Here is a 25,181-nt window from a genome sequence, read left to right as displayed (position 1 = left end):
TTTTAAAAAATAAAAAATAAAATTAAATACAAATAAATAAATTAAATTAAATGACTACAACATTTAAAATAATAAGTTAAATACAATTTAATATTTGATACACTACTGGAAAAATAAATTACGGTTATCAGGATCTAGTGTTGCTGAACTTGTTAAGATACAGAAGCTCGTTTATGCTTTTAATATGAGTGTAAGTCAGCAAAAGGTTTTTGGAGATAAATATCACATATTTGAACACCAAAATCTCTTATTTAGGGTAGATGGGGAGCTGTTAAAATAAATGCTATTCTATAACTTGTATACCTTTGTGTTTCAGTAGCTAATATTTATTAATTTTATGACAATAAAATTGTCAAGATATACTCTTTATTTTAATGTATTGAAGAGCCATTCCATGTTATTTCCCAAAATGTTAACAAAAAGTTTTAATTAAATGAACTCTAAAATTCACTATTCTTGTTCTAAATATATTCTATATTTCCATGATGACAAAATGGAACAACAGAAAGAAATCAGAATAAGGCTTTAGTTTGTTACAGAAACAGTTCCACACATCACTAAATCTTGGCTGAATAAATTTAAGGTTAATCATTGTCAATAAGATTTCTCAAGAAACTTAGCTTATATTTAATTTTAGTAAATAATTTATGGACTAATTTTTCGGAGTAAATTTACCTCTGGGCTCTAAGACATCCAACACTTTATATTTTTATTTTTTATTAAAAAGTTTTTTTGAATATTTATTTACTTTTGAGAGAGAAAGAGACAGAGAAAGAGAGAGAAAGAGAGAGAGAGGGATTCCTAGGCAGGCTCCACATTTTCAGCGTAGAACTTGACCTAAGGCTCAAACTCACCAACTGTGAGATCATGACCTGAGTGGAAATCAAGAGTTGGACATTTGACCGACTGAGTCACCCAGGTGCCCCTGGTATAGTCAACATTTTATTTGTGGCAAGTGAACGCTGGTCACAGAATAGCTTTAAAAATTGAGACAAAATTTTCTGTCATGGTAAACACCACAGGGTATTTAGATATGATTAGCTCATATGTCTTTGGATGCAAACGTGAGTCTCCATTTTCATTAAAGTTATGTCCATGTGAGCTAAATGGAAGAAGCTGATTTTGGTCTAAATGTCTGTCAAGAAATATACTAGCTCCTTGTGGCTAGCAACATAACCTAGTAGAGTTATATGGTAACTTATGTAAAACCAAACTCAGATGTAATTATAATCAAGACCAATTTCTTTCATTTAGAGCAATAATTGTCACAGAACATCTTGATTCCTCTCAAACCCTAAGACCACGTATCACTTATTCAAAATGGTTTTGGTTCTATGGGCATAAAATTAGGCTATCACATCTATTTTGCTATAATATTTATTTATTTATTTATTTATTTATTTATTTATTTATTTAATACAGTGCCAAAATGGATTTATTGATAATTAAGTAGAAGGAGGAAAATAAAATTTGGGGGGTGATGAAAGGCAGAGATCAAGAAGACAAAAAAAAATCCATTATAACAGTGGTTCCCAACCTACGGACTCCTGAGGCCTAGAGAGCAATAAACTCACTGCAAATGATGCATAAGTCCAAGCATTTATCAAGCATCTTTTGCAGATTGTTTGAATACAATTTTACATGCATATAAGTGTTTTTCAAGGTATATAAATGCTATGATTGATAATATGCAGCTCATTCATTATTACATTGTTACCACTATATTTTTCATAATGTGTTTTTTCAATATACAATTACTGAAAGCAAAATTATTCCTTATGTGAGTCGATAAAAAAAACTTACCCAAAGCATGTCTTTATATTTAAATAGACTAGAAACTACATCTTTATGCAACTGAAGTACATATGTTTTCTTTTTTTTCTTAAAGTTTTTATTAAAATTCTACTTAGCATATAGTGTAAAATTGGTTTCAGGAGTAAAATTTAGTGACTCATCACTTACAGATAACACCCAGCGCTCATCACAAGTGCCCTCCTTAATACCCATCACCCATCTATCTCATCCCCTGCCTACCTCTCCTCCAAGCAACCCTCAGTTTTTTCTCTATAGTTAAGAGTCACTTATGGTTTGCCTCCCTCTCCTTTTTCTCCTTCCTCTGTGTTCATCTGTTTTGTTTCTTAAATTCTACATATGAGAGAAATCATATGACATTTGCCTTTCTCTGACTGACTTGTTTTGCTTAGCATAATACACTCTACCTCCATCCATGTGGTTGTAGATGTCAAAGATTTCATTTTTATGGCTAATATTCCATTATATATATATATTATATATATATAATATATGTATATATATAATTATAATAATATATTGTAATAATCATATATATATATCTATCTCTATATCTATACCTATATCTATATATATCTCACATCTTCTTTACCCATTCAGCTGATGGACATTTGGGCTATTTCCATAATTTGGCTATTGTTGATAGCGCTGCTATAAACATTGGGGTGCATGTGCCCTTTTGAATCAGTACTTTTGTATCCTTTGGGTAAATACCTGGTAGTGCATTTGCTGGGTCGTAGAGTAGTTCTATTATTAACTTTTTGAGAAACGTCTGTACTGTTTTCCAGAGTGGCTGCACCAGTTTGCATTCCTACCAACAGTGTAAGAGGGTTCACCTTTTTTCCACATCCTGACCAACATCTGTTGTTTCTTTTGTTGTTAATTTTAGCCATTCTGACAGGTGTGAGGTAGTATCTTACCAGTTTTGATTTCTATATCCCTAATGATCAGTGATATTGAGCATCTTTTCATGTGTCTGTTAGCTATCTGTCTGTCTTCTTTGGGAAAATGTCTATCATGTCTTCTGCCCATTTCTTCACTGGATTATTTGTTTTTTGAGTGTTAAGTTTCATAAGTTCTTTATGGATTTTATCAGATGCCATTTGCAAATATCTGCTCCCACTCCAAGGGTTGTCTTTTAGTTTTGTTGATTGTTTTCTTGCAATAAAATTTATTAACATTGCCCAGAGACCTGTTACTTTCATTTCAGAGAACATTCATATTATTCACAGGAGGGATAACCACACCGGGATAGATGGACAAGATGATATGAATGTTGTGGAGAATATGAAAGATAATTACTTTTATGCACTTTCAAGGTTATTTTGAAGTTAATGGCACTGGCTCACAAATAGAAAAGAACAAGAACAAGAAATGGAAAGAAAGAATGAATTGTGGTGAATTTTTAAGGAAAATGATAAAACTAGTGTTCAGAGGGTGAAATCTGCCAGGCTGAAAAAAGCCAGGAGTGAGACACCATTCAGAATCCAAGTGGGGAAAGAAGGAGGGTGAGCAGCCAACACTTAGGTATAGGGTCATTATTCTAGATTTTCAGAGATTAAGCATGAAATGAGTTCAAAAATAGACCTTAGGGGTTAAAGTCCAAGGGAAAAGGTGGGGAAAATGTTAAAATCAGGGTGAACTATTTAAAAAATAGGCAAAATTTGGATGACTTTACATTGAAGTGAAGGATTTTCTTTTTCACCTAAAGGCATTATGGACAATGTTAACACATAAATACCCAATTAGAAGTCATTGGCAGAATTCATCACTAGTTTTAGGTTAGAATATGTAAGAAGAACCTGAAAATCAACAAGAAAAACTCAAAAGGGACGATAAAATTAGTCAATAAGTGAAAACAACTACTTAACATGAGAAAAAAAACACAAATGACATTACGGTGACCCTCCAGCATATGCAAGGATGCTCAGCTGCATTAGGAATAGAAGAAATGCAGTGTCTGAAATCTATGAATATTTGAAGTATCATTTTTTACCATATTAAACCAGAAAATATCAGAGGCTTAAAATCCTGAGCAACGAAAATATAATTTGTGAAAAACTGATAAGAGAACAGAGAATACACCTGAGTCTGTGAGTGTGTATGAGGACCCATGAACATGGTGAGAAGAATTACAAAGTAACCACACATATGGATATCATGTCACAGTAAATGGAACAAGAGAAAAGAATAATAAAATGGGGATCTTGAAATAGCCTGGATCATAATCAATTCAGACCTTATTATTTCCCGAGTCAATAGGAATTGTCAGACTGTCTGTCTACACTAAGGTCATTTTTATTTCTTGGTCTTCTTACAACATTCTATATGGACTAATCATTTGATTAACAGTCCAGGGACACTGGGCATTTTAGGCCTGTCTCTGTAGAGACAAAATAGAAACATATGAGCTTTATCCACACATGAACTCTGGGGAGTCCCAGTGTTCTATGTCTGCCCTAGTGTTAATATGTCTGTGCATAGTGCTGGCCTGTCTTATTTTCCCTCCATCTTGATGTCTCCTGTGTATACAATCAGAGGACTTCTTGGCTTTCCAAAACCTTATGAGATCCTTGAACATCGTAATAACCCATTGCAAGGCAGCCATGGATACCATCTTGCCCGCAGAGGCCTCAGTGCCCCTGAAGTCACCACTGTCATACCTTTTAACCATTCCTAGGTAAGTGGTTTTGTCTGGACATGGCAATGGCAAATCATCATTTGAAGATTTGCAGAGAACAAGAATTCATGTCATTATATGTGGTATTATTTTAGATCAAGCAGGTGGCAGTCAAACGGGAAAAGAAGATATTTAGCTGCCTAAATATCATAATACATGTTTGCAAGAGACAGGAGGAGTAATGTGATCTGGTACTAGAGAATAAGGAGGGAATATTCTCCAATGTTAAAAAAAAGTACTAATTCTTTTTTCTTTTTACGCAAGAGTCTAAGAACTTCCTATTACATACTGGTTTCTGGTTGTGTAACTCATGGTGGTCACATGTTAAAGGATTATATTTACAGAAAGCAGTTGAAGAAAGTGAAGAGCAGAAGTAGTAGATGACCATGGAGCTATTGGCCGTCCCTAGTGGGTCAGAGGCAGGAATTACAGGATAAAAATATGGGAACTACTTAAGACTGCTGAGGAGGTACGAAAACATACTGTTTGCACTCAGAATTTATTAGCAGTTTACTGGGTTTCAGTATCTTTATTTGTATGATGCTCACAGTCTCATGAAAGAGATGAACATGAAAATAAGGAGTCACAAACAAGTCAGGGATAGTCTCATTCATTTTTAAGCGATTGTTAACCAACTTTGCAAAAGCAGTTTTCTTATCTGTAGGGGGCACCACACTAATGTTAAGAAATAAGGAATTTTCAATTTTCTTCCAAGAAATGTGTCAGAAATCAGCTGAAGTAAATGGAGAACAGCAAAACATTAGTGAGTTTTAAAGTTAATGCAATGAACTAAGAGGACACAGTGGTGAGGAAGTTCAAATTTAAGAGGACACAGGTTATCGGTTTAGTGAATCTGTCTAAGAGCAGATTACTGGTTTGGAGGATAGATGAGTGGATCATTAACCAAGGACATGGAGAAGGATTCCTTCTCTCATGTCTTTGATGTCTTTGGATGGGAGTGGTGGAAGTGAATATAATTTAAGAGTGTTTGCAAGTCGAATAGGAATTCTCAGGAAATTTATAATCCTTAACACTTTTCCCTTCTAAGCAGCAAGTATCCAATCTGGTACAAGGACAACACAGTAAGTGTAAGTCAATTAAATTTATTAATAGGTAACATTTGTGAGTGTTGACTATGTTCCAGCCACTTTTCTAAATGCCAGTTTTTAATTATGTTAATATGGTCTTATTTATGTGAATAGTCTTGTTCAATTCTTGTAGAAACCAGTTGAATGAGTGCTTCCTATTGTTATTCTGTCACACTGTTAAAGAAACAAAGGCATAGTTTTTATCAGGTGGAAATCAAATACCTATTAAGTGTCATAGTCAGAGTTTCTACCTGTGGAATGCTATTCTTTGAATAGCATTTCTCATAACATTAGCTAGCACTTGTTAGGTGATTACTATGCGCCAGGTGGCTGACTAAACATTTCCTATAATTAGGTTATATACTCCTCAAAACAACACAATAAAATGAAATATATTTTTACTACCCACATTTTAGAGTTTAGAAAACTGAGATACAGTTTAAGTAATACTAATCCCTACAGCTATAATTTCCCCCAGTAGTGCTCCATATCTCAGGCACAGAAGCAAAAGAGTTGGAAACAAAGTGGAAGAACTGCAAAATGGATGAGAAGGAAAGTGTCCGGGAGGAAGGATTCCTGTCCCCTTCAAGAGTCCTTCTAGCTGGAATAAGTATCAAATTGACATGAGACAGATTAACAGGAGAAAACCAAATATAATAGTGTGCATACAGGGAATCCATACAGACATGGAAATTCCAGAGACAGTCAGGTACAATGAGGTCTAAAAGCTACCCTGAACTAAAGAGAAGGTCTTAGGGGTCTGGGACTTCAGAGGGAAGAATGCAGTTCATAGGACAATAAGAAGAAGAACAGATGTTTGGTAATTAGATATTTGCCCTGCCATACAGATAGCTCAGATAAAATCCTTCTCTGTTAATAACCCATATTCTGGAAGAGGCTCCCAGTTTAGATTGTTGTAGGTACTTAATGGAGGGACAGAAGGCTCTCTTGAGCCTGTAGGGTCTTGATAATCTTCAGCTCAGGGTAGTCTTCATGCCAAAGTGGCCCATCTTGGGGCAGCCTGTTCTTGGTCCCTGAAAAAGCAAATGGAATGAGATATTTGGGTATGCTGATGAATAAAAGTTTGAAGTGATGTGTCACAAAATCTTTTTATCTAGAGAGCAAGAATTAATGCTGTGTGCTAGAGTATGAGAGAGGAATAGATGCAGTTTTTTTGGAATTTAAGTTTTCAGGAGGTCCAGTTGTAGATGATGATAAATGCATGTGGGATGACGTATAGTGTAGTGAGTTTGTCTTTGGAGGAAGGAAACTGGTAATGATGAATGGCCAGTGGGTGAGAAAGGGTCTATGCATATATATTTCAAATTCATCTATTAATATAGCAGCAATGCAAGTAGTAACATAAAACACAAGCCATATGGCAAAGTCAGCGAATATGGGTGAGATCCAGTTAGACATCAGTTCTGATGATGAACTTTGTTTGGAGTAGGAGGTATGAAAGTGCATGAAATGAAATACAGCAGTGCAAGGGTGAGTCTCGTGAACACTCCAGATCACGACAATTTAAGAGAATCACCTACGTAAGAAAAACACCTTTTTATTTTTCCCCACTTCTTTGTCTTTTTTTTTTAAGATAGAAAACGGGATAGAATTTTATGGGATGAAGACTTGAGTTTCATTCTTTTCTTTGGCTTTTGCTGCTGGAAAAGATAAATTGGTTTTGTTATCTTCCAAAATACACGTAAGTCTTTTCCTCAAGCCCTTACCCCCATTTAAGGTGCTGAAAATATAGATTTGGCACATATATGTTGCTCTCAACTATTTTAATACATTTGTTCCTTGAATGGTCGCAAATTTTGAATAACAGTAGTTTCTGGAAAGAATGAAAGCAAAATGCAGATTATATACATATATATATATATATACATATACATATATATACACATATTATGTGTGTGTGTATATATATATATATATACACACATAATACATGTAATACACATAATACACTCTCTATATATGTATATATATATATTCCTTTATGAAGAGAAAAAAAAGTAGGTTGTGAATTTATGTCTGTCACTAAAAACAATTATGAAATGCTATTCTCCATGTCTCAAAATAATTCCTTCTGTACCCATTTAAGATTTAACACATAGGGGTCCTTTGGACGTGATGTTACACTTCCACTCTATGCTGCTTTTTGAAAGGAAGCACAGTATTGATGAAAACTAAAAGAATGTACTATCTTTGATTAGGCTGGAGGAGGACTGTATTTGTTGATGAAGGGATATTTAGAAAATCTAGAACCACCAGTTTTCCCATTTGCCAACATAGAACATAAGGTGCTCCCATGATTCAAAACCACCTTTACGCTATTATAATGTGACATTATCTTGTAGAAAGAATATCTCAGTTAATGTCAAATCACTGACAGTCTAGTTGCTTCCACTGTGTCAGGAAGTGAGCAAAACACTGGGGACACCAAGTCCTTAATATGTGGTCCTTTTATTCCGTGTCTCATGTGATAGTGGAGTACTTAGAACAGGTATGTAAATGAATAGCTACCAAAAGATGTAGCACTTGTGCTCATCAATGTGTGTGAAAGATATAGGAGTATTGCATAGGAGAAGTCATTAACTGTTTGAAGTAGATAGCAAACACTTCAGAAAATCAGAGAATGTTCAGCAGGAATTAAAAAGATAGATAAAAGCTTATCAGGCTAATAAGGGAAAAATTAGTCAAATCCAAGGGTAGGGTCAGTTTAAAGTCATAAAAAAGTAAAAACTGTATAGTATGATCCCAGAACTACTAGAAGTTCTGGAACACATTGAAGCGAAGCAGTGGCAAGATTGGGGGCTTGAAAAAGGTAAACACAAGTGACAAACTGAGTTAACATTTTTTAAAATAAGATGATGCTTTCAAAGATGACATTTGGAGCAAACTAATCATATCTAACTTTTGAAAGATAGCTGATCATGTGAGAAGATGGACTAAGGAAAAACCTGAAATAGGAAGAATAATTAGAAGGCCAGGTCACAGACTACATGGAAGTTAATGAATGTCACAGCTAAAGGAGATGGAGATGATGGCACATGCCGTATTTGATAGGTATCAAATAATTAAATTCGTCAAGATGTAATAGCTGCTTGATTGTACTATTAAGGTTGCAAATGGCAAAGGGTCAAGGATAACTCTGAGATTTTTGGCTTCAACGACTGTGTGGTTGCTGTTACCAGCAAATGAGATACAGACAGATGGTAGGGGAGCTTTCAGGAAAATAGTGAATGTTGTGTGGGACATATTTATATATATGACAGATCATACAGAAAGCATTACATGGCCACTACCACTATCCTCTCTGGAATGGCAGATGAAAGGCAAAGGATTCTGCTAACTAACCCAGATGCAGGTAAAATGCCAGAACCCGGCTGGCAGAAGGAACATTGTATCTGTATGTTTCAGAAACTGATACAAAAACAGAACTAACAGGAAACTAGGAGGGTGTGGGGACTTTCTGACCTCCGTGGCAATCTGCTAAATATAAGGTAATGAACAACCTTGCTGAGTTCATTCAGAATAGGCTGACATGTACTTGGAGTTTGTTCTCTGTGGTTCCCTATGTTACACATTCTAGTGCCCTGAAGGGAGCCTGGCTGTCTATAAATTGAAACAACTTAACATCTTTCTCTTAGCATTGTCTTATAAGTAAATTTACTGATGCCTATAGACCTACTCTGGTTAGTAAGTATGTACGTATCACAAAGCAATTAAGCTTATTTTTTATTTTATGTAATTTTTTCTGGCTAGAAATCATGTCTATATCTCTAGGTGTATTATTTTGATTGCTGCATACTTAGTTCTCTGCCAACCGTCCTTTTGAATTTTTGGTTCTACACTAAGGAGGAAAAATCATGGAACATGGACAAACCTGTAAAGGTATTAAGTACTCTTTTTATTAAACTTACTTTTTATAGTTTAAATGTTCGATACTCACAGTTTCTTGCCCCAGGGTATCTTATCTCTACCTGAAGTTGTGGGCCTCACATCCGATGTGGCAATCCACTAAATCTGGGTGTTTGTATAATGTTTAAATTCTAAATTCTTCTAAGATGTTTACAATAATTAACTAAAATTTGAATTCTCACTTCCTTACAAAGAAACACCTCAGATACTTACTCAGGTCCAGAGTAGCATGCGCTTGCTAGGAGAATGTGCGTATTATAACCAGAAAGTTTTTCCCTCACAGATATTAGGTGGAAATTCAAACATAGAGGCATTGTCAATAGGAATATTTATTAATATTTATTGACCTTTCATATCGGTTGAGTTCAGGAGCAGCCATTGAGGACAATTACAAATTTCAAAAGGTATGTTATGAAGACTGGGAAGTGCATCCAAAATTATGATATTGGGAGGAAATTAGATCGTCAGAAGAAGGTTAAGGGCAGTTATCTGAATGAAAAGACAAGATCAGGAAAGGATCATGAAAAGATGCTTGTGGCGCTGACACCAGGAGGACTGGATTGATGTTGATTTGCTATTCATTGCCATTAGGCAGGTTGCAAACCCAAGGTCAAGGCTAGGAGTCAGAGGGGGCAGAACACCAAATGGACTTACATTATTCCTATTAACTGAAGATGTGTGTTGATAGCAATATTTACATTATCTGAAAGAGTGAAGAAATAAATCCCCCCCAAAAAAATTGGAGGGCACATAACTGATTTACAGCTTTTCTCCCCTAATCACTTAAAATGTTAAATTAATTTCCTTGTAAATCTTTTTAAAACTTAAGTATGGTACTTTATAAGATGTTGAATAAAGTTAACTTTTCTTGGATGGCTCAGTAAAAACAGTTTTTCCTTAATAATATAGAGTTAATATAGAATTAACATATTCATTAAAATATGAATAAATTTGGATGGGCTGATAAATGCAATCATATAAGTTCTTGTTTTTGAATTATATAGAATATTGTGGAATATAGCCATTGCAAAAAACAAAAGCAAAAACCAAAAAACACTGATATCTGGAGAATATGCAGTGAAAACCCTAATGGCAGATTTGTGTTTTCCTACTGTATTCAGCTGATAGTCCTCACTTTCAAGACATGCTTCTAATATCCTGTCCTTCTGATTATCTTCAAGATCTTTTCTGAAATAAGAAAGCATTAACCAGGGGTGAGAATAAGAGTTTATTACTTTTTAATGTTCCCAAGAATTCTGGTTATATTTAAACTGCTTGAATTTCTCATTATGCATTCCTGATTATTTGATTAAGTTGTCTGTGGACTACCATATCATTAAAATTACAATTGCCTTTTACATAACCTGCAAATGACTGCAAATATGGACACATGTGTGTGTGTGCTTATGTATTCCCGCGTGCATTTTCACACATCATTGAAAATTCCCCAAGATCAGTGGTCTTTGCCTTTCTTAAAGCTGTTTATATCACAAACACAGAAAACTACTAGGCACAAAGAAGCAGAAATTTTGTCACTACCTGTATACTTAGTAGATAATAAAAATGAAAGAGTAGAATAGAATAAAATTGGACATAGAAGAGAAAATTTAAAAAGAACTTAACTAGATCTTATTTGCAAATGAAGATAATGGTGAAGTGATTTACCCAACAGCTTACAGAAGTTTCAGGGAAAAGTCAGCCCTTCAGATGCACTATTTTAGTATGCGTGGAATCTCCATACACAGAACCAATCATTCTGTCAACCTGCTTTCTGTGCATAGGAGATTAGTCTGGCTACTTTGTATCTGAGCATGCAAGGTCTCCAGTTCTAACATGGCAGACAATGCTACACATCGCTACATCTCATCTTTTTTCCTGGTTGGTATTCCTGGTTTGCAAGATTTTCACTGCTGGATTGGCATCCCAGTCTGCCTCCTGTTTGCCCTGGCGCTGCTAGGGAACAGTGTAATCATCATCACCATCAAACTAGAACCAAGCCTCCACCAGCCTATGTATTTCTTCCTTTGTATGCTGGCAGTGAATGACATGGCTCTTGCCTCTTCCACGGCCCCCAAGATGCTTGGTATCTTCTGGATGGATGCACATTGGATTGACTTTGACACCTGCCTGACACAGTTGTATTTCATTCACACATTCTGCATAATTGAATCATCCCTCTTGGTTGCCATGGCCTTTGACCGCTATGTAGCTATTTGTATCCCATTGCGTTATACAACCATCCTGACAACACCAACGGTCATTAAAATGGGTCTAGCTGGTATGACCCGAGCTATCCTTATGGTTTTTCCAGGTCCTCTTCTTATTAAAAGGCTACCATATTATACTAAATATGTCATCAGTCATGCCTACTGTGAGCACATGGCTGTGGTGAAGTTGGCCAGTGCCAACACCCTCATTAACAGAGTGTACGGAATCTCTGTGGCCCTTTCAGTGATGGTGTGGGACCTAGGGCTCATAGCCACATCCTATACCAAAATCCTCCAGGCAGTCTTCCGGCTGTCTTCCCAGAATGCCCGCTCGAAAGCGCTGGGCACCTGTGCTGCCCATGTGTGCACTATACTTGTCTCCTACACCCCTGCACTGTTTAGTTTCCTAACTCACCGCATTGGCAAGAAGGTACCTCCAAGCATTCATATAATTTTTGCGAGTTTGTATCTTTTGGTGCCTCCTGCAGTCAATCCCCTGGTGTATGGCGTCAAGACCAAGCAGATTCGTGACCGAGTGGTTGGTCTCTTCTTCCCAAGCAAGAAGATTTCTGGAAACTAAAATATGTAAATACCAGTCCTAATTGGTGTAACATGATTATCAAAAGTTACGGCTACCATAATGAATAACTGAAAGTAGTCCAACTGTTCCTTCTGGGCTCCCCTGTGCCTTGCAGCGGGCATAGTTGTTGCTGTACATTTACTTAAAAAATTACCTTATATAAACTTATGTTTTCAGTGTACAAGCTATTTGACATGAAACCAAATCGGAATATTATCAAAGAGTGACACATGGAAAACATTTAATATATGTTACCAATTTTGTTATTTTCTATGTATTTTCAGATTAAATTGTTCCTATAGTATTTATGTTACATCTCCAAATGTGAGATAATTAAATAAGTATTATCAGAATATAAAAACTCTCAAATCATGTGGTCACATTGATTTTTTTAAGGTCTTTCTTTGAGTATGGTTGACACACAATGTCACAGTAGTTTTAGGTCTACAAATAGTGATTCAACTTCTCTATACGTTATACTATGCTTACCACAAGTGTAGGTACCATCTGTCACCATACAGTGCTCTTACAATATAATTGACCATATTCCCTATGCTGAAGCTTTTATTCCCATTACTTATATGTTCCACACCTGGAAGCCTGTATCTTCTGCTCCCCTTCACCCATTTTGCTCAACCCCTCATCCACTTTCCCACTGGCAACCACCAGTGTGTTCTTTGTATTTATAGGTCTGATTCTACTTTTTGTTTGTTTATCCATTTGTTTTGTTTTTCAGATTCCACACATGAGTGAAATCATATGGTTTTTGTCTTTCTCAGCATGGTCAGGTTAATTTTCAAAAATACGCTTACCAATTCACAGTAACCACAAGCTCTTATTTTTATTAACTAATAAGTCTTTAAGCAAACTTTAATTCTAGTATTTATGACCTAAAATATGTGTATATGAGCCATAACAGCAGCAAGCTGCCTGCAGTCCAGACTTCTGATAAGGGGAATAATAATCTTTTGTGGCTCACAACGTATTTGGAATAATTACATGATAATTTATGTCATAATCATAACCAAAAGAAATTTCTTTCAATCAAGCCAATAATTAAACAAAACACTGTGATTCCGATGAATCCTTAATATGTCCACACAACATATCCAACTTAATATTAGCAAAATGGGCTTTAAAAGTACAAATTACATTCATTTTATACTCAGGTCATTAACAGGACTTGTGGCCTATATCTTTCATCACACAGGACATTTGCAATTATTCCCAGGGGGGATAACTTCACCTGGATTAAACAGCATCGCATTGTGGTGAAAAGTTCAGTCTTTCATCAGAATGCTTGGGTTTAAAATCTAGCACCACGAGTTTTTACCTGTGTGTCTTTGGGTATATTCTTAAATCAGTACTGGCCTCAGTTCTCTCATTTATAAAAGTAACATATTATGAGGATTTAATTCAGAGGGTAAAGAAAGAATTAAATGATTCAGCACAAAATGTGCTTAGACCAGTTTTTGGAAGTTAGTACACACTATAAAATAGGTAAGTGTTTATTTTTAATCACTGAAGAGATTTTTATTCAGATATGATTGTCCATCATTAAATATGAGGAAACCCCTAATACACATTAGTTTGTGTGTGTGTGTGTGTAAGATGAGGAGTACTTAAAACAGGTGAAATTAAAAAATGGCGAAAAGAAGCATGAAAAGCCTAAAAACAAAGTTACACATCCTGATAGAGTATACCGTGGGCATAGAACAATGAAAAGTAAAGGGTATTTGAAACAGCCTGTCCCTTCATTCTGTCCAGGGTCCTAACAGGAACTAAAAGCTGGAAATTGTTGAATATGAACATTTAATTTCAGTTAATATACCATTTTTTTTTCTGGATTTCTCACAAATCGTTCTCTGATTGCCTGCATATCCTTGGAATCTGTTTAATGGACACCATGGGTTTGAAACTGCTTTTTGAAAGGCTGGTTTTTCCAAAAGAGAAACAGATGAGCTCTGTTCACTGTGTCCCAGGAGGTGTCTCATACATACTGCAGCTGCTCTAGGAGTCACTGATGCAAATCTGGACATGTCCTTAACACAACCTTGTTTCATCTTGCCCTTGTGTCCCAAAAGTGAGCCATACACTTTGGTTTCTTCTGTAAGTTAGAAAACCTCTTTACGGGGGCGCCTGGGTGGCGCAGTTGGTTAAGCGTCCGACTTCAGCCAGGTCACGATTTCGCGGTCCGGGAGTTCGAGCCCCGCGTCGGGCTCTGGGCTGATGGCTCTGAGCCTGGAGCCTGTTTCCGATTCTGTGTCTCCCTCTCTCTCTGCCCCTCCCCCATTCATGGTCTGTCTCTCTCTGTCCCAAAAATAAATAAACGTTGGAAAAAAAAAAGAAAAAAAAAAAGAAAGCCTCTTTATGAAGCATTCTTCCACATCAGCTTTATCTATAGACAGTTTACAGCTTTATGTACAGCAACCTCATATATGCTGATGGAAAGTGCCTGAAATCAGACACTGGCTATGATAAAGCGATGGTGGATTTGTAGACTTCATCATAAGGTAAAATGTATCAGCTAAAGAGATTAATAAAAAAATGATAAAATAACATTGGAATAAATATTTTATTAAGTTAAATTAGTTACTGTTAATAAATACTTATTCCATATCCTCTTTTAAAAAGGTATAACCTGAGAGAAACATACATTAATTCTACTCATAATCCATTGGTGATAATCATTCAGTGTTATAGCAAAATTCAAGAAGGGTAGGGCTGAGACGTATTGCTTATAGCATCCCATCCACTTTTCAGTGACAAATACACATTCAATTGTATTAAATTCTCCCCTATGTAGATGTGTGATTCAACAAATTCTAATACGTACTTATAAGGGAATAGAGTACTAAAGGGCAAAGAGGAGGAAACAACTAAATTAAAGAATAAAATACATGTTGGAGATCACACTCTTAAATTTCATGCAAAAGATGATTTTAAAATGGCATATTATAACATTTGAAGAGATTAATACTTTGCAAGTGTTGGGTGAGGATACACTGCCTGTTTCTGAAGATAAGGTAAGTTTGAGGAATAGAATGGGAATCTGAAAAGTTCTTCTCCTAAGGACTAAAGAAGGCCAACATTCATTCAAAATGTAAGGGTATATTTTCATAATCAATTTATTAATTTGAGAGCTCATAACCTAAAGGAATAAACTGATATACAAATAGATAAATGATTACAAAGCAATATTAGGTAAGAGGTATTTTTTTTTTCAAGTACAAGGGAAAGTCTTTCTAATTCAGCAGGTATTACTCCCTTTGTAGGAGCAATTTCACAGCAGTTGTAGTAAATAGTATGTTAGACTAGGCAGGTCAAGGAACTAATGAGAGATGAGAAAAGAGGATGAGACAAGATTGTTGGATGACATGAAGACAGTGTGATCACAAAAATGTAGTGAGAATAGTAATAGGAGCAAGTGAGTAGAAAAACTGAAAGGCTAGCATGATGGGGAAAAAAATCTATGCAAACTTTGAAGTCACCAAAAAAACCCAGTAAGAATTCAAATGGAATTACCAGTTGTTGAGACACGTGACAAAGGCTTAACAAACTTATGAGTGAAATCTAGTGGGTGTGACATGCCACTATTAAGAAGAATTAGGAAGGTAGGCATCACAGGATAATGAGTAAAAGCACAAAGAATACCAATGGGAGTAGCAACACAGTGACAAACATCAGGAACCACCAGATTAAAGAAATATATGCAAAAGATAACAAAACCGTGGAGTGACTTTGGGGGTGACTTCTTTGAGGAGAAGGTGAATGCATACTAGCAGTAGCAGTAAGAGCGGTAGTAGTTGTGACAAGTACTTGGGAGGTACAGAAGAAAGTCATTATTTGTGAATGTTCTATATTTGTTAAGTATGTTAAGTATGCATACGAATAGTTCTTATTTAATATACACATATACTATAGATAAAATTTTCCTTTTCTTTTGATTGCCAAAACATCACATATCTTAGCTAGTTTGAAATCAAATATAAAAGGTAGTTTAACTCTCTTCATCATTATTGAATAGCTATATTCTCCACGAGTTGCAGAAAACAAGAGCCTGGCCAAAACCTCACAGGGGGACTTGAAAAATGGAATGTCTACAAGACATTTTGAAAAGCTCTGACATATTGCGACTCTACAAGACCATGAGCATGTGCAGGGCTGTGCATGTAGCCAAGAAAGATCTGTGAGGGCTTCAGTCTCTCATGTCTGGGTTATCTTGAGTCCCTGTACAAGCAGGACATGAAGTGTAATATAGAATTATAAACTGCTTAGATGTTGAATAAGAACCCCAACCCATACACAGATCCTTTTGGCAGAGAATATAAAAATTATTGGTTCAAAGAATTTAAGTAAATCTCTGAACAATCAGTAGTGGATCACTAAGCTACCAAATCACTGATGTTGTGTGGCCACACATTACGGCGAATAAACACTTTATAGTATTAAACCAGTAAGGTCACTAACAACAACAACAACACAACTAAATTATTTCTGGGAAGAGAAAGGGATGCAATTTCCACAAATTCCATGTTTTATTATATAAAATGTTGAGTTTTCAACAAAAAAATACAAGCCCCACAAAGAAATAAGCAACTATAACCCATATTAGAGGGAGAGCCCAGTGATCAACACAAGGGCCCTCCTTAGTGCCCATCACCTTTTTAGCCCATCCCCCACATTTATGTCAAAAGAATAAAGGGAAACATGATTCTGAAATTAAAAAAAATATTTTTAAATTTATTTACTTATTTTGGGAGAAAAGAGGGTGTGAGTAGGGACAGAGAAAGAGGGAGAAAGAGAATTCCAAGCAGGCTCTCTGCCATCAGTGCAGAGTCTGACGTGGGGTTCACAATCATGAACTGTGAGATCATGACCTGAGCTGAGATCAAGAGTCAGATGCTTTACTGGCTGAGCCACCCAGATGTCCTCATGATTTTAGAATTTTAAAAAAGTATGGTAACAATGTTTAACAAGTGGAGAATATCAATAAAGAAAATAAAATTATAAAAAAAAATTAAAAATCTGTGGTTGCAAAGAATAACTGAAAGTTATTCTGCTAGGTAGGCAGCAGGACTGAGCTAGCAGAAGTAACATGAAGAGAGGTCAACTGAGATTATTTTTTATGAGAAAAGAAAGAGAAAAGAATGAAGAAAATTCACAGAGCCTTAGGGACATAAAGGATACCAAAAAGTATACCAACATATACGAATGGCATTCCCAAGAGGAAAGGAGAGAGAGAAAGGAGGGAAACTATTTGAAAAAATGACAGAAAATAACCCCAAATTTAATAGAAAACATAAATCTACATATTCAAGACCTCAATAAACATCATGAAGTATAAAAACAAGCACTAACAAGCAAGATAAACTCAAAGATATCCATATCTAGACACATCATGGTTAAATTTTCAAGGATAGAGATAGAATCTTTCATGAGGAGCACCGGGTATTATATGTAAGTGATTAATCACTAAACTCTAAACCTGAAATTAATATTAAAATGTATGTTGACCAACTGGAATTTAAATAAAAACTTGGAGAAAAAAGTATCTTGAAGCAGAAAGAGAAAAAAAATGACTCATTACATTCAAGGGATTTCCAATAAAATTTATAGCTGGTTTCTCAGAAAGATAATGGGCACCAGAAGTCATGGGCATATCATATGAATTTCTCTCAAGAACTCATTCTTGACATATGTGTTTAATTTCCAAATACTTTGGAGATTTTCTAGTTATCTTTCTATTGTTGATAGCAAGGTTAATTCCATTATTGTCTGAGAACATACTTTGTATGATTTTGATTATTTTAAATTAAAGTGAGTCTTATGTCCCAGAATGATTGATTTTGTTGAATAGAACACAGTGATTTGTATTTACATTCAGGTCTTACTTGATTTTCTGCTTGCCTGGTCTATCAATTACTGAAAGAGGAGTGTTGAAGTTTCCAATTCTAATAATGAGTAACACTGGAAAAAATTTTAAAAATGTTCATTCAAAAGCTGCACGCGGATGAATATAGTATGTATAAGCATAATTGCCCAGAAATAGAAATAACCCACATGTTCTTCAACAGGTGACTAGATAAACACATTGTACTAAATCTATACAATGGAATTCACTTTACATTACAGAAAATGTTGATTTAGAAAACAATTTGGATAAATCTCAAAGGCACTAAATTAAGTAAAATAATCCAACATCAAAAATTAGATAGTGTAGGCTTTCATATTTATATGCCATTTTGAAAATCCAGTATTAGTGGTGCAGAACGGGCCAGTGTCTACCAGTGCTTATGGGTCAGGGTAGATGTGACTATAAAGGGAGAGCATCGAGAAGATTTTTGGGATAAAGGGATGCTTTCTGGCATCATGATTATGATGAAGATTAGATGACTCTCTATATATGTTAAATCCTATCATATTGTATGCTGAAAGAAAAAAAAGCGAATATCTTTATGATAATTTTTAAATAAAAAATTTATAGGTCGGTTAAAAGTAAAAAAGTGGAAAAAAAAATAAAACACGACAGGTAAGAGACCGACTGGGAGAAGTTGTTTGCAATGTTTCTGGTAAGACTTAGGTGGGAAATCTGCAAGAAAAATCGAGTCTCCAATAGAAAACTGAAGAGTAACAACAGTTACAGTAGAGAAAAAAGGGCAAAACGCACTCTAACATGTGAGTCCATGTTCTTACTCTCTGGTAATGGGGGAAGTAGAAATTAAAAGGAACCCTCTTTAAGCCCTACATTAAATCAGGAGAACATAGAACGCTTAACATTGCCAGAAATGTGAGGAAATAAAAATGATCCCTTACTGCACAGTGGGAGGGATGATAGATGAGTTTGGCCATAGTGGAGAGCAGTCCTGACTCACCAACCCTGAAGGACTGAATTACACAAACCTGTGCATGTATATGAGCACATATTGATAGGGAGGGGAAACATAAGGTGACTGGATGTATGAGAATCATGTCAGTAAAATCATACAAGAGAGAAAGAAAAACCAACTGGAGATCATGCAATACCCTGAGCTACCTTTATACTTTCAGACCACCTTAATCTTTTCCTGAGACATAAATGAGAATTCAGTCATACTGGAACTAAGGGCAGAAATTTCCTTCTTTCAATTTTCAGATATTTTGCCCACACTCAACTGATTTTCTCTTAGTCTTCTCACAGGTTTTTTCAGTGAACTATATTTGATTGGCATCTCAGGCATCTCATTTGATGGGATATCATGAGAGAGTCTCTTAAGACTATATCCTCCAAAGGAGAAACACATGAGTACTACCCATGTACAAGCTCTGGGGAGAGTGTAACGTTCACATAGCTGTTCTAGAGAGACACTGTTACTGTTTTGTGCTCAGTCCTGGCCCAGTCCTCTTTTCCCTTTGACCTCATCTCTCCTCAGGGACCCATCAGTCTTCCAAACAGAGGGGTCTCCTGAGCATCACAATAGCCCGTTACAAAGCAACCACAATGACAACTTAACTACAGAGTCCTCAATGCTCCAATGGCAATGACAGTCATACTTTTTAAATACCCCACATAGCATATTGGCCTATATGCTACAATGGAAAATGAACATTTGAGGATTTTCAGAGAGTATTTTTGTTATTTTTTAATATCATCTGCAATGTATCATGGGTTGATGTTACATGTTTATGAGACATAATGAATAGTGAGTAATATGATTTGGTAGTGGAGAACAGGAGCTGAATAGAATCCTGCACACACACACACACACACACACACACACACACACCGCTGGGTCACTATCTGTTAATGGAAGAATCTTGGAAATATCTGCTACAGGGAATTTTCTGGTTATGCAACCCATCTCTAGTGGGTCAGAAGCCTTGGAAGCAAGATAAAAATCTGTGAAATTCTTTTCTGCCTTTTTAAAAGTTTTATTTGTTTATTTAGAGAGAGAGAAAGCATAGGCAGGGGAGGAGCAGAGAGAAGGAAAGACAGAATCCTAAGCAGGCTCAGCACCAATCAGTGCAGAGCCTGATGTGAGACTCAAACTCACGAACTGTGAGATCATGACCTGAGCTGAGATCAAGAGTCAGGCGCTTAACCAGCCGTGCCACCCAGGTGCCCCAAAATCTGTGAAATTCTTAAGAGACTTGTCGAGAAAGTACGAAAACATCCCATCTTCTCTCAGAATCTATTGAGAGTTAAGGTTCAGTGACTTCCTTTGGGAGTTCACACTCTTGATGAAGGAGGATCACCTGAAAATGAACGCTTACAAAGCACATAGTAAGAGCTCGAACAGAAACAAAGACTTTATGGTTGCTTGCCTGAAGGATTGGATATAAACAGATTGAGGAGGTAAGGAATATGGTGAGATTTCCTAATTTAATTTCTGGGTGGCTGCCAGCAAGTGAGATACAATCCCATGGGGGAAGAATTGGTAGAACTTACTTATTTTCATGTGGGATCTATTTATGTGTTATTCTTCTAATACATAAGTAGATAATGCATTCAGAAGCACTGTGAAAATATTAGAAAATACTGTGGTATTCGGATAAGGTCCCCCACTCTGAAGCGGCAGGTTCCAGGCAAGGGCTATGTGGACTGACCCAGAAACAGGCAAAATGGCAAAGGCCAGGCTGTCAGAAGGTATATGGTATGTACGTGGTTCAGAAACAGATGGGATGGTTGTGCCAACAGACATTCTGGCTGTCCTAGCAGACTGTCTGCTGAAGATAATGTAAAGAATGACCTTATGGAAACAAATGGGTGTCTCCAATATTTCTTTCATACTAAGCCTGAGAGAAGATAGACAGGACTTTCTAGGTGGAAGTGGAGAATGCCATTTGGGGGCCATTATCTGTAACTCCCTGTGTGCCCTTTTCTAGGGATGGCACAGGAAACTCCTTTTGTTTAAGGGGAAGTGACTTTAATTTTCTCTCGGTATAGATTAGATGTGTTACTATTCTTACAAGTTAATTTATTGAAAACTAAAAGATGATTGTAAAATATTTACATATACCAGCAGGATTCCTAAAAGTAATTATGCTCACTCCTTTGCAATCATAAATAATGTGTCCTAGCTAAAACGTATTCCTATATTTCTGCCTAGGTTAATCTCTTGTGTTTGATTCTGTCAGAAGCAGATACAAGGATGAAACCTGGCAAAACAAGTTTCCACGTAGAAAACTATTATGTGAGAATTCACAAGAGCAGAAATTTAACATGCTTTGAAACCTTTCACACTTGGAATTTTTGATTACTGTAGGTTTTGTCTCAAGTTTTTCTCTCTGCCTGGAGTTACAGGCTTCATCCATATATAGTAATTTCTACAATTCTGGGTTTCTACATTGTGGCTAAAGTTTAAGCACTGATTTTTTTTATGAAATATTTTATGACTCGTTTGACATTTTTCAATTCCTTACGAGGCAGTATCTCAGATACTTACTCGTATAGTACCAGTATACCATGTTTCACAGCTACCCTAACCAGAAAGTTTTTTCCGTACACAGATATTATTTAGACCTCCGTGAAAGGAAGGAAGCATTGCCATTTGGAATATTTCTCAATATATCTTTAAAATTTTTTTTAATGTTTATTTAGTTTTGAGAGAGAGACAGAGCATGAGCAGGGGAGGGGTAGAGAGAGAAGGAGACACAGAATTCAAAGCAGGCTCCAGGCTCTGAGCTTTCAGCACAGAGCCCAACGCAGGGCTCCAACCGGTGAACCGTGATATCATGACCTGAGTTGAAGTTGGACGCTTAACTGACTGCACCACCCAGGCACCCCAGTTTCTCAATATATCTTGAGCCTTCACATCAGTGGAGTTCCTGAACAGAAACTGAGATGCTATGAGCAATTATAAATTTAAAAAACGGTGGCACGTGGGTGGATCAGTCGGTTAAACCTTGACTTTGGCTCAGGTCATGATCCCGCGGTTTGTGGGTTTGAGCCCCTCTGTGCTGACAGCTCAGAGCCTGGAGCCTGCTTCACATTCTGTGTCTCCCTGTCTCTCTCCCTCCCTCTGTCTCCCTCCCCTGCTCAACTCTTTCTCAGAAATAAACATTTAAAAAAATAAATTTAAGAAGCAGATTAAAAAGAGTAGAGTGCATGTTCCAGAACTACAATATTGGGTAGAAACTGGACGGCAGGAAGAAAAAGAGAGGTGAGAGCAAGAATCATAAGAAAATCCTTTTGCTGCTGAGTCTAAAGGGCTGAATTGTACATGATTTGCTCGTCACTGTCATTAGGCAGGTCTGGGATGCCAACCAGAAGTAGGGCTGAGTTTATAGATGGCAGTAATGGCTTTGCAGAAAATAGACTGGGCTGACTAACCAACTCATATGCTTATTTGCACCAACTTTAAATCATATGACAGCACAAATAAATAAAATCTTCTCTTTTTTCCTGTTTATATGCTTATGTTATGCTGTCCACCTTCAGATCATCTTAAGGAGTTCATCTAAAATAGGAATAAATTGCTTTGGATGATAAAGCCCATATTGTTGTGTTTTTTTTTAAATTTTTTTTTCAACATTTATTTATTTTTGGGACAGAGAGAGAGAGAGCATGAACGGGCGAGGGGCAGAGAGAGAGGGAGACACAGAATAGGAAACAGGCTCCAGGCTCTGAGCCATCAGCCCAGAGCCCGACGCGGGGCTCGAACTCACAGACCGGAGATCGTGACCTGGCTGAAGTCAGATGCTTAACCGACTGCGCCACCCAGGCGCCCCTAAAGCCCTTATTGTTTTTAACTTTATAAGCTTTGTTCTTATATATTAGGATTAGGAGATATTACTCTGAACTGATTATTAAGTTATGCTCTCTGAGAAGAAGAATATCATTAAAATAATGACTGCATTTTGAAGTATTTGTTAATTATTGTGTGTATGTTTATTCACTTGTATCCACACTTGATCTCAATGTTCCTGAAAATGATTGTATCACAGAATGCAACACTAGCTTTGACACAATGATGAGACCATTATTTTACTATCTGATCATCTATTAAGAAATAAAAATTACAGAATAAATTAAATAAAATTCAAAAACTGGGAAAAAATTTCTGAAATATGAACACAATTTTCTCATTTGCAGATGAAGATACTGAGATTCAGAATGGCGAAGTGGTTTACCTGAAGATTTAGAGCCTTAACCCTTCTACTGTGTCTGGATTCCCCACATGCAGGACCATGGTGGAGTTAGTTGCCATCCTTCATTCTGCGCATAGGAGATTAGTCTGGCTACTTTGTATCTGAGCATGCAAGGTCTCCAGTTCTAACATGGCAGACAATGCTACACATCGCTACATCTCATCTTTTTTCCTGGTTGGTATTCCTGGTTTGCAAGATTTTCACTGCTGGATTGGCATCCCGGTCTGCCTCCTGTTTGCCCTGGCCCTGCTGGGGAACAGTGTAATCATCATCACCATCAAACTAGAACCAAGCCTCCACCAGCCTATGTATTTCTTCCTTTGTATGCTGGCAGTGAATGACATGGCTCTTGCCTCTTCCATGGCCCCCAAGATGCTTGGTATCTTCTGGATGGATGCACATTGGATTGACTTTGACACCTGCCTGACACAGTTGTATTTCATTCACACATTCTGCATAATTGAATCATCCCTCTTGGTTGCCATGGCCTTTGACCGCTATGTAGCTATTTGTATCCCATTGCGTTATACAACCATCCTGACAACACCAATGGTCATTAAAATGGGTCTAGTTGGTATGACCCGAGCTATCCTTATGGTTTTGCCCTGTCCTCTTCTTATTAAAAGGCTACCATGTTATACTAAATATGTCATCAATCATGCCTACTGTGAGCACATGGCTGTGGTGAAGTTGGCCAGTGCCAACACCCTCATTAACAGAGTGTACGGAATCTCTGTGGCCCTTTCAGTGATGGTGTGGGACCTAGGGCTCATAGCCGCATCCTATACCAAAATCCTCCAGGCAGTCTTCCGGCTGTCTTCCCAGAATGCCCGCTCGAAAGCGCTGGGCACCTGTGCTGCCCATGTGTGCACTATACTTGTCTCCTACACCCCTGCACTGTTTAGTTTCCTAACTCACCGCATTGGCAAGAAGGTACCTCCAAGCATTCATATAATTTTTGCGAGTTTGTATCTTTTGGTGCCTCCCGCAGTCAATCCCCTGGTGTATGGCGTCAAGACCAAGCAGATTCGTGACCGAGTGGCTGGTCTCTTCTTCCCAAGCAAGAAGATTTCTGGAAACTAAAATATGTAAATACAAACCCATATTGGCAGAATCTGTTTTATGAAGTCATGGTATGTTAACAGTAGTTGCAACTTTGTCCCCAAAATGCTATTTTTCAATTCAGTTATACCTTTTAGCGGGGACATTTGATGTTGTGTATTTTTCTCTTATTTTTATTTTGTAATATTTCCTTGTCTTTCTCTTGTTTAATTCACCACTCATCCTGGCTGACTGAGGACCATGCCAACCTCCATGACTAAGTTTCTTTCTGTCATTAATTCTCATTATTATTTCCCGATTCCCTTGGAAAGGTCCTTAGTGCCACGTCAGTATTCTTTGTTTACTATTATTACATCTTCAGTTGTGCAAGGTCACCTTTGGGTAATACCATCCATGTCAGTCACCTTCCACCCCTCAGTGCTTAAGACTTATCTATCCTGTATTTTCATTGGTCAATACAGTCCTTAAATTGTTTTCTCTCCATCCACTCATTCTTTAAACATTTCGTTTCCTTTAGATCTGTACCTGTGTATCAGCCAATAAATTTTTTTAGAATTTTTCTGCCTTTATGGGAAGCTTTCAGTAAATATTTGCAATAATTGTTATTTAGTATTGACATTATTCCATATTCTATATTTATGGATACTATTTTATAATGTTCACAGATGTGAAACAACTAGGCTAATTATTGTAAT

At 36.7% G+C, this 25,181-nt stretch overlaps 2 protein-coding genes across 2 annotated transcripts; both read left to right on the top strand.

The window, feature by feature from the left end:
• Positions 1-9,165: 9,165 nt before the first annotated feature.
• Positions 9,166-24,695, top strand: LOC101090290 (putative olfactory receptor 52P1). Its single transcript, XM_023238991.2, has 2 exons — positions 9,166-9,480; positions 23,369-24,695. Exon 2 carries the CDS (start codon positions 23,554-23,556, stop codon positions 24,505-24,507), a length of 954 nt encoding a protein of 317 aa, XP_023094759.2. The 5' UTR covers positions 9,166-9,480; positions 23,369-23,553; the 3' UTR covers positions 24,508-24,695.
• LOC111556281 (putative olfactory receptor 52P1) lies at positions 11,296-12,546 on the top strand. Its single transcript, XM_023238992.2, has one exon. The coding sequence runs from the start codon at positions 11,341-11,343 to the stop codon at positions 12,292-12,294; it is 954 nt and encodes a 317-aa protein (XP_023094760.2). The 5' UTR covers positions 11,296-11,340; the 3' UTR covers positions 12,295-12,546.
• Positions 24,696-25,181: the final 486 nt, after the last annotated feature.

This window comes from Felis catus, chromosome D1, assembly GCF_018350175.1.
Source record: "Felis catus isolate Fca126 chromosome D1, F.catus_Fca126_mat1.0, whole genome shotgun sequence".
Lineage (NCBI taxonomy): Eukaryota > Metazoa > Chordata > Mammalia > Carnivora > Felidae > Felis > Felis catus.
This window is presented reverse-complemented; position numbering and strand designations above follow the sequence as displayed.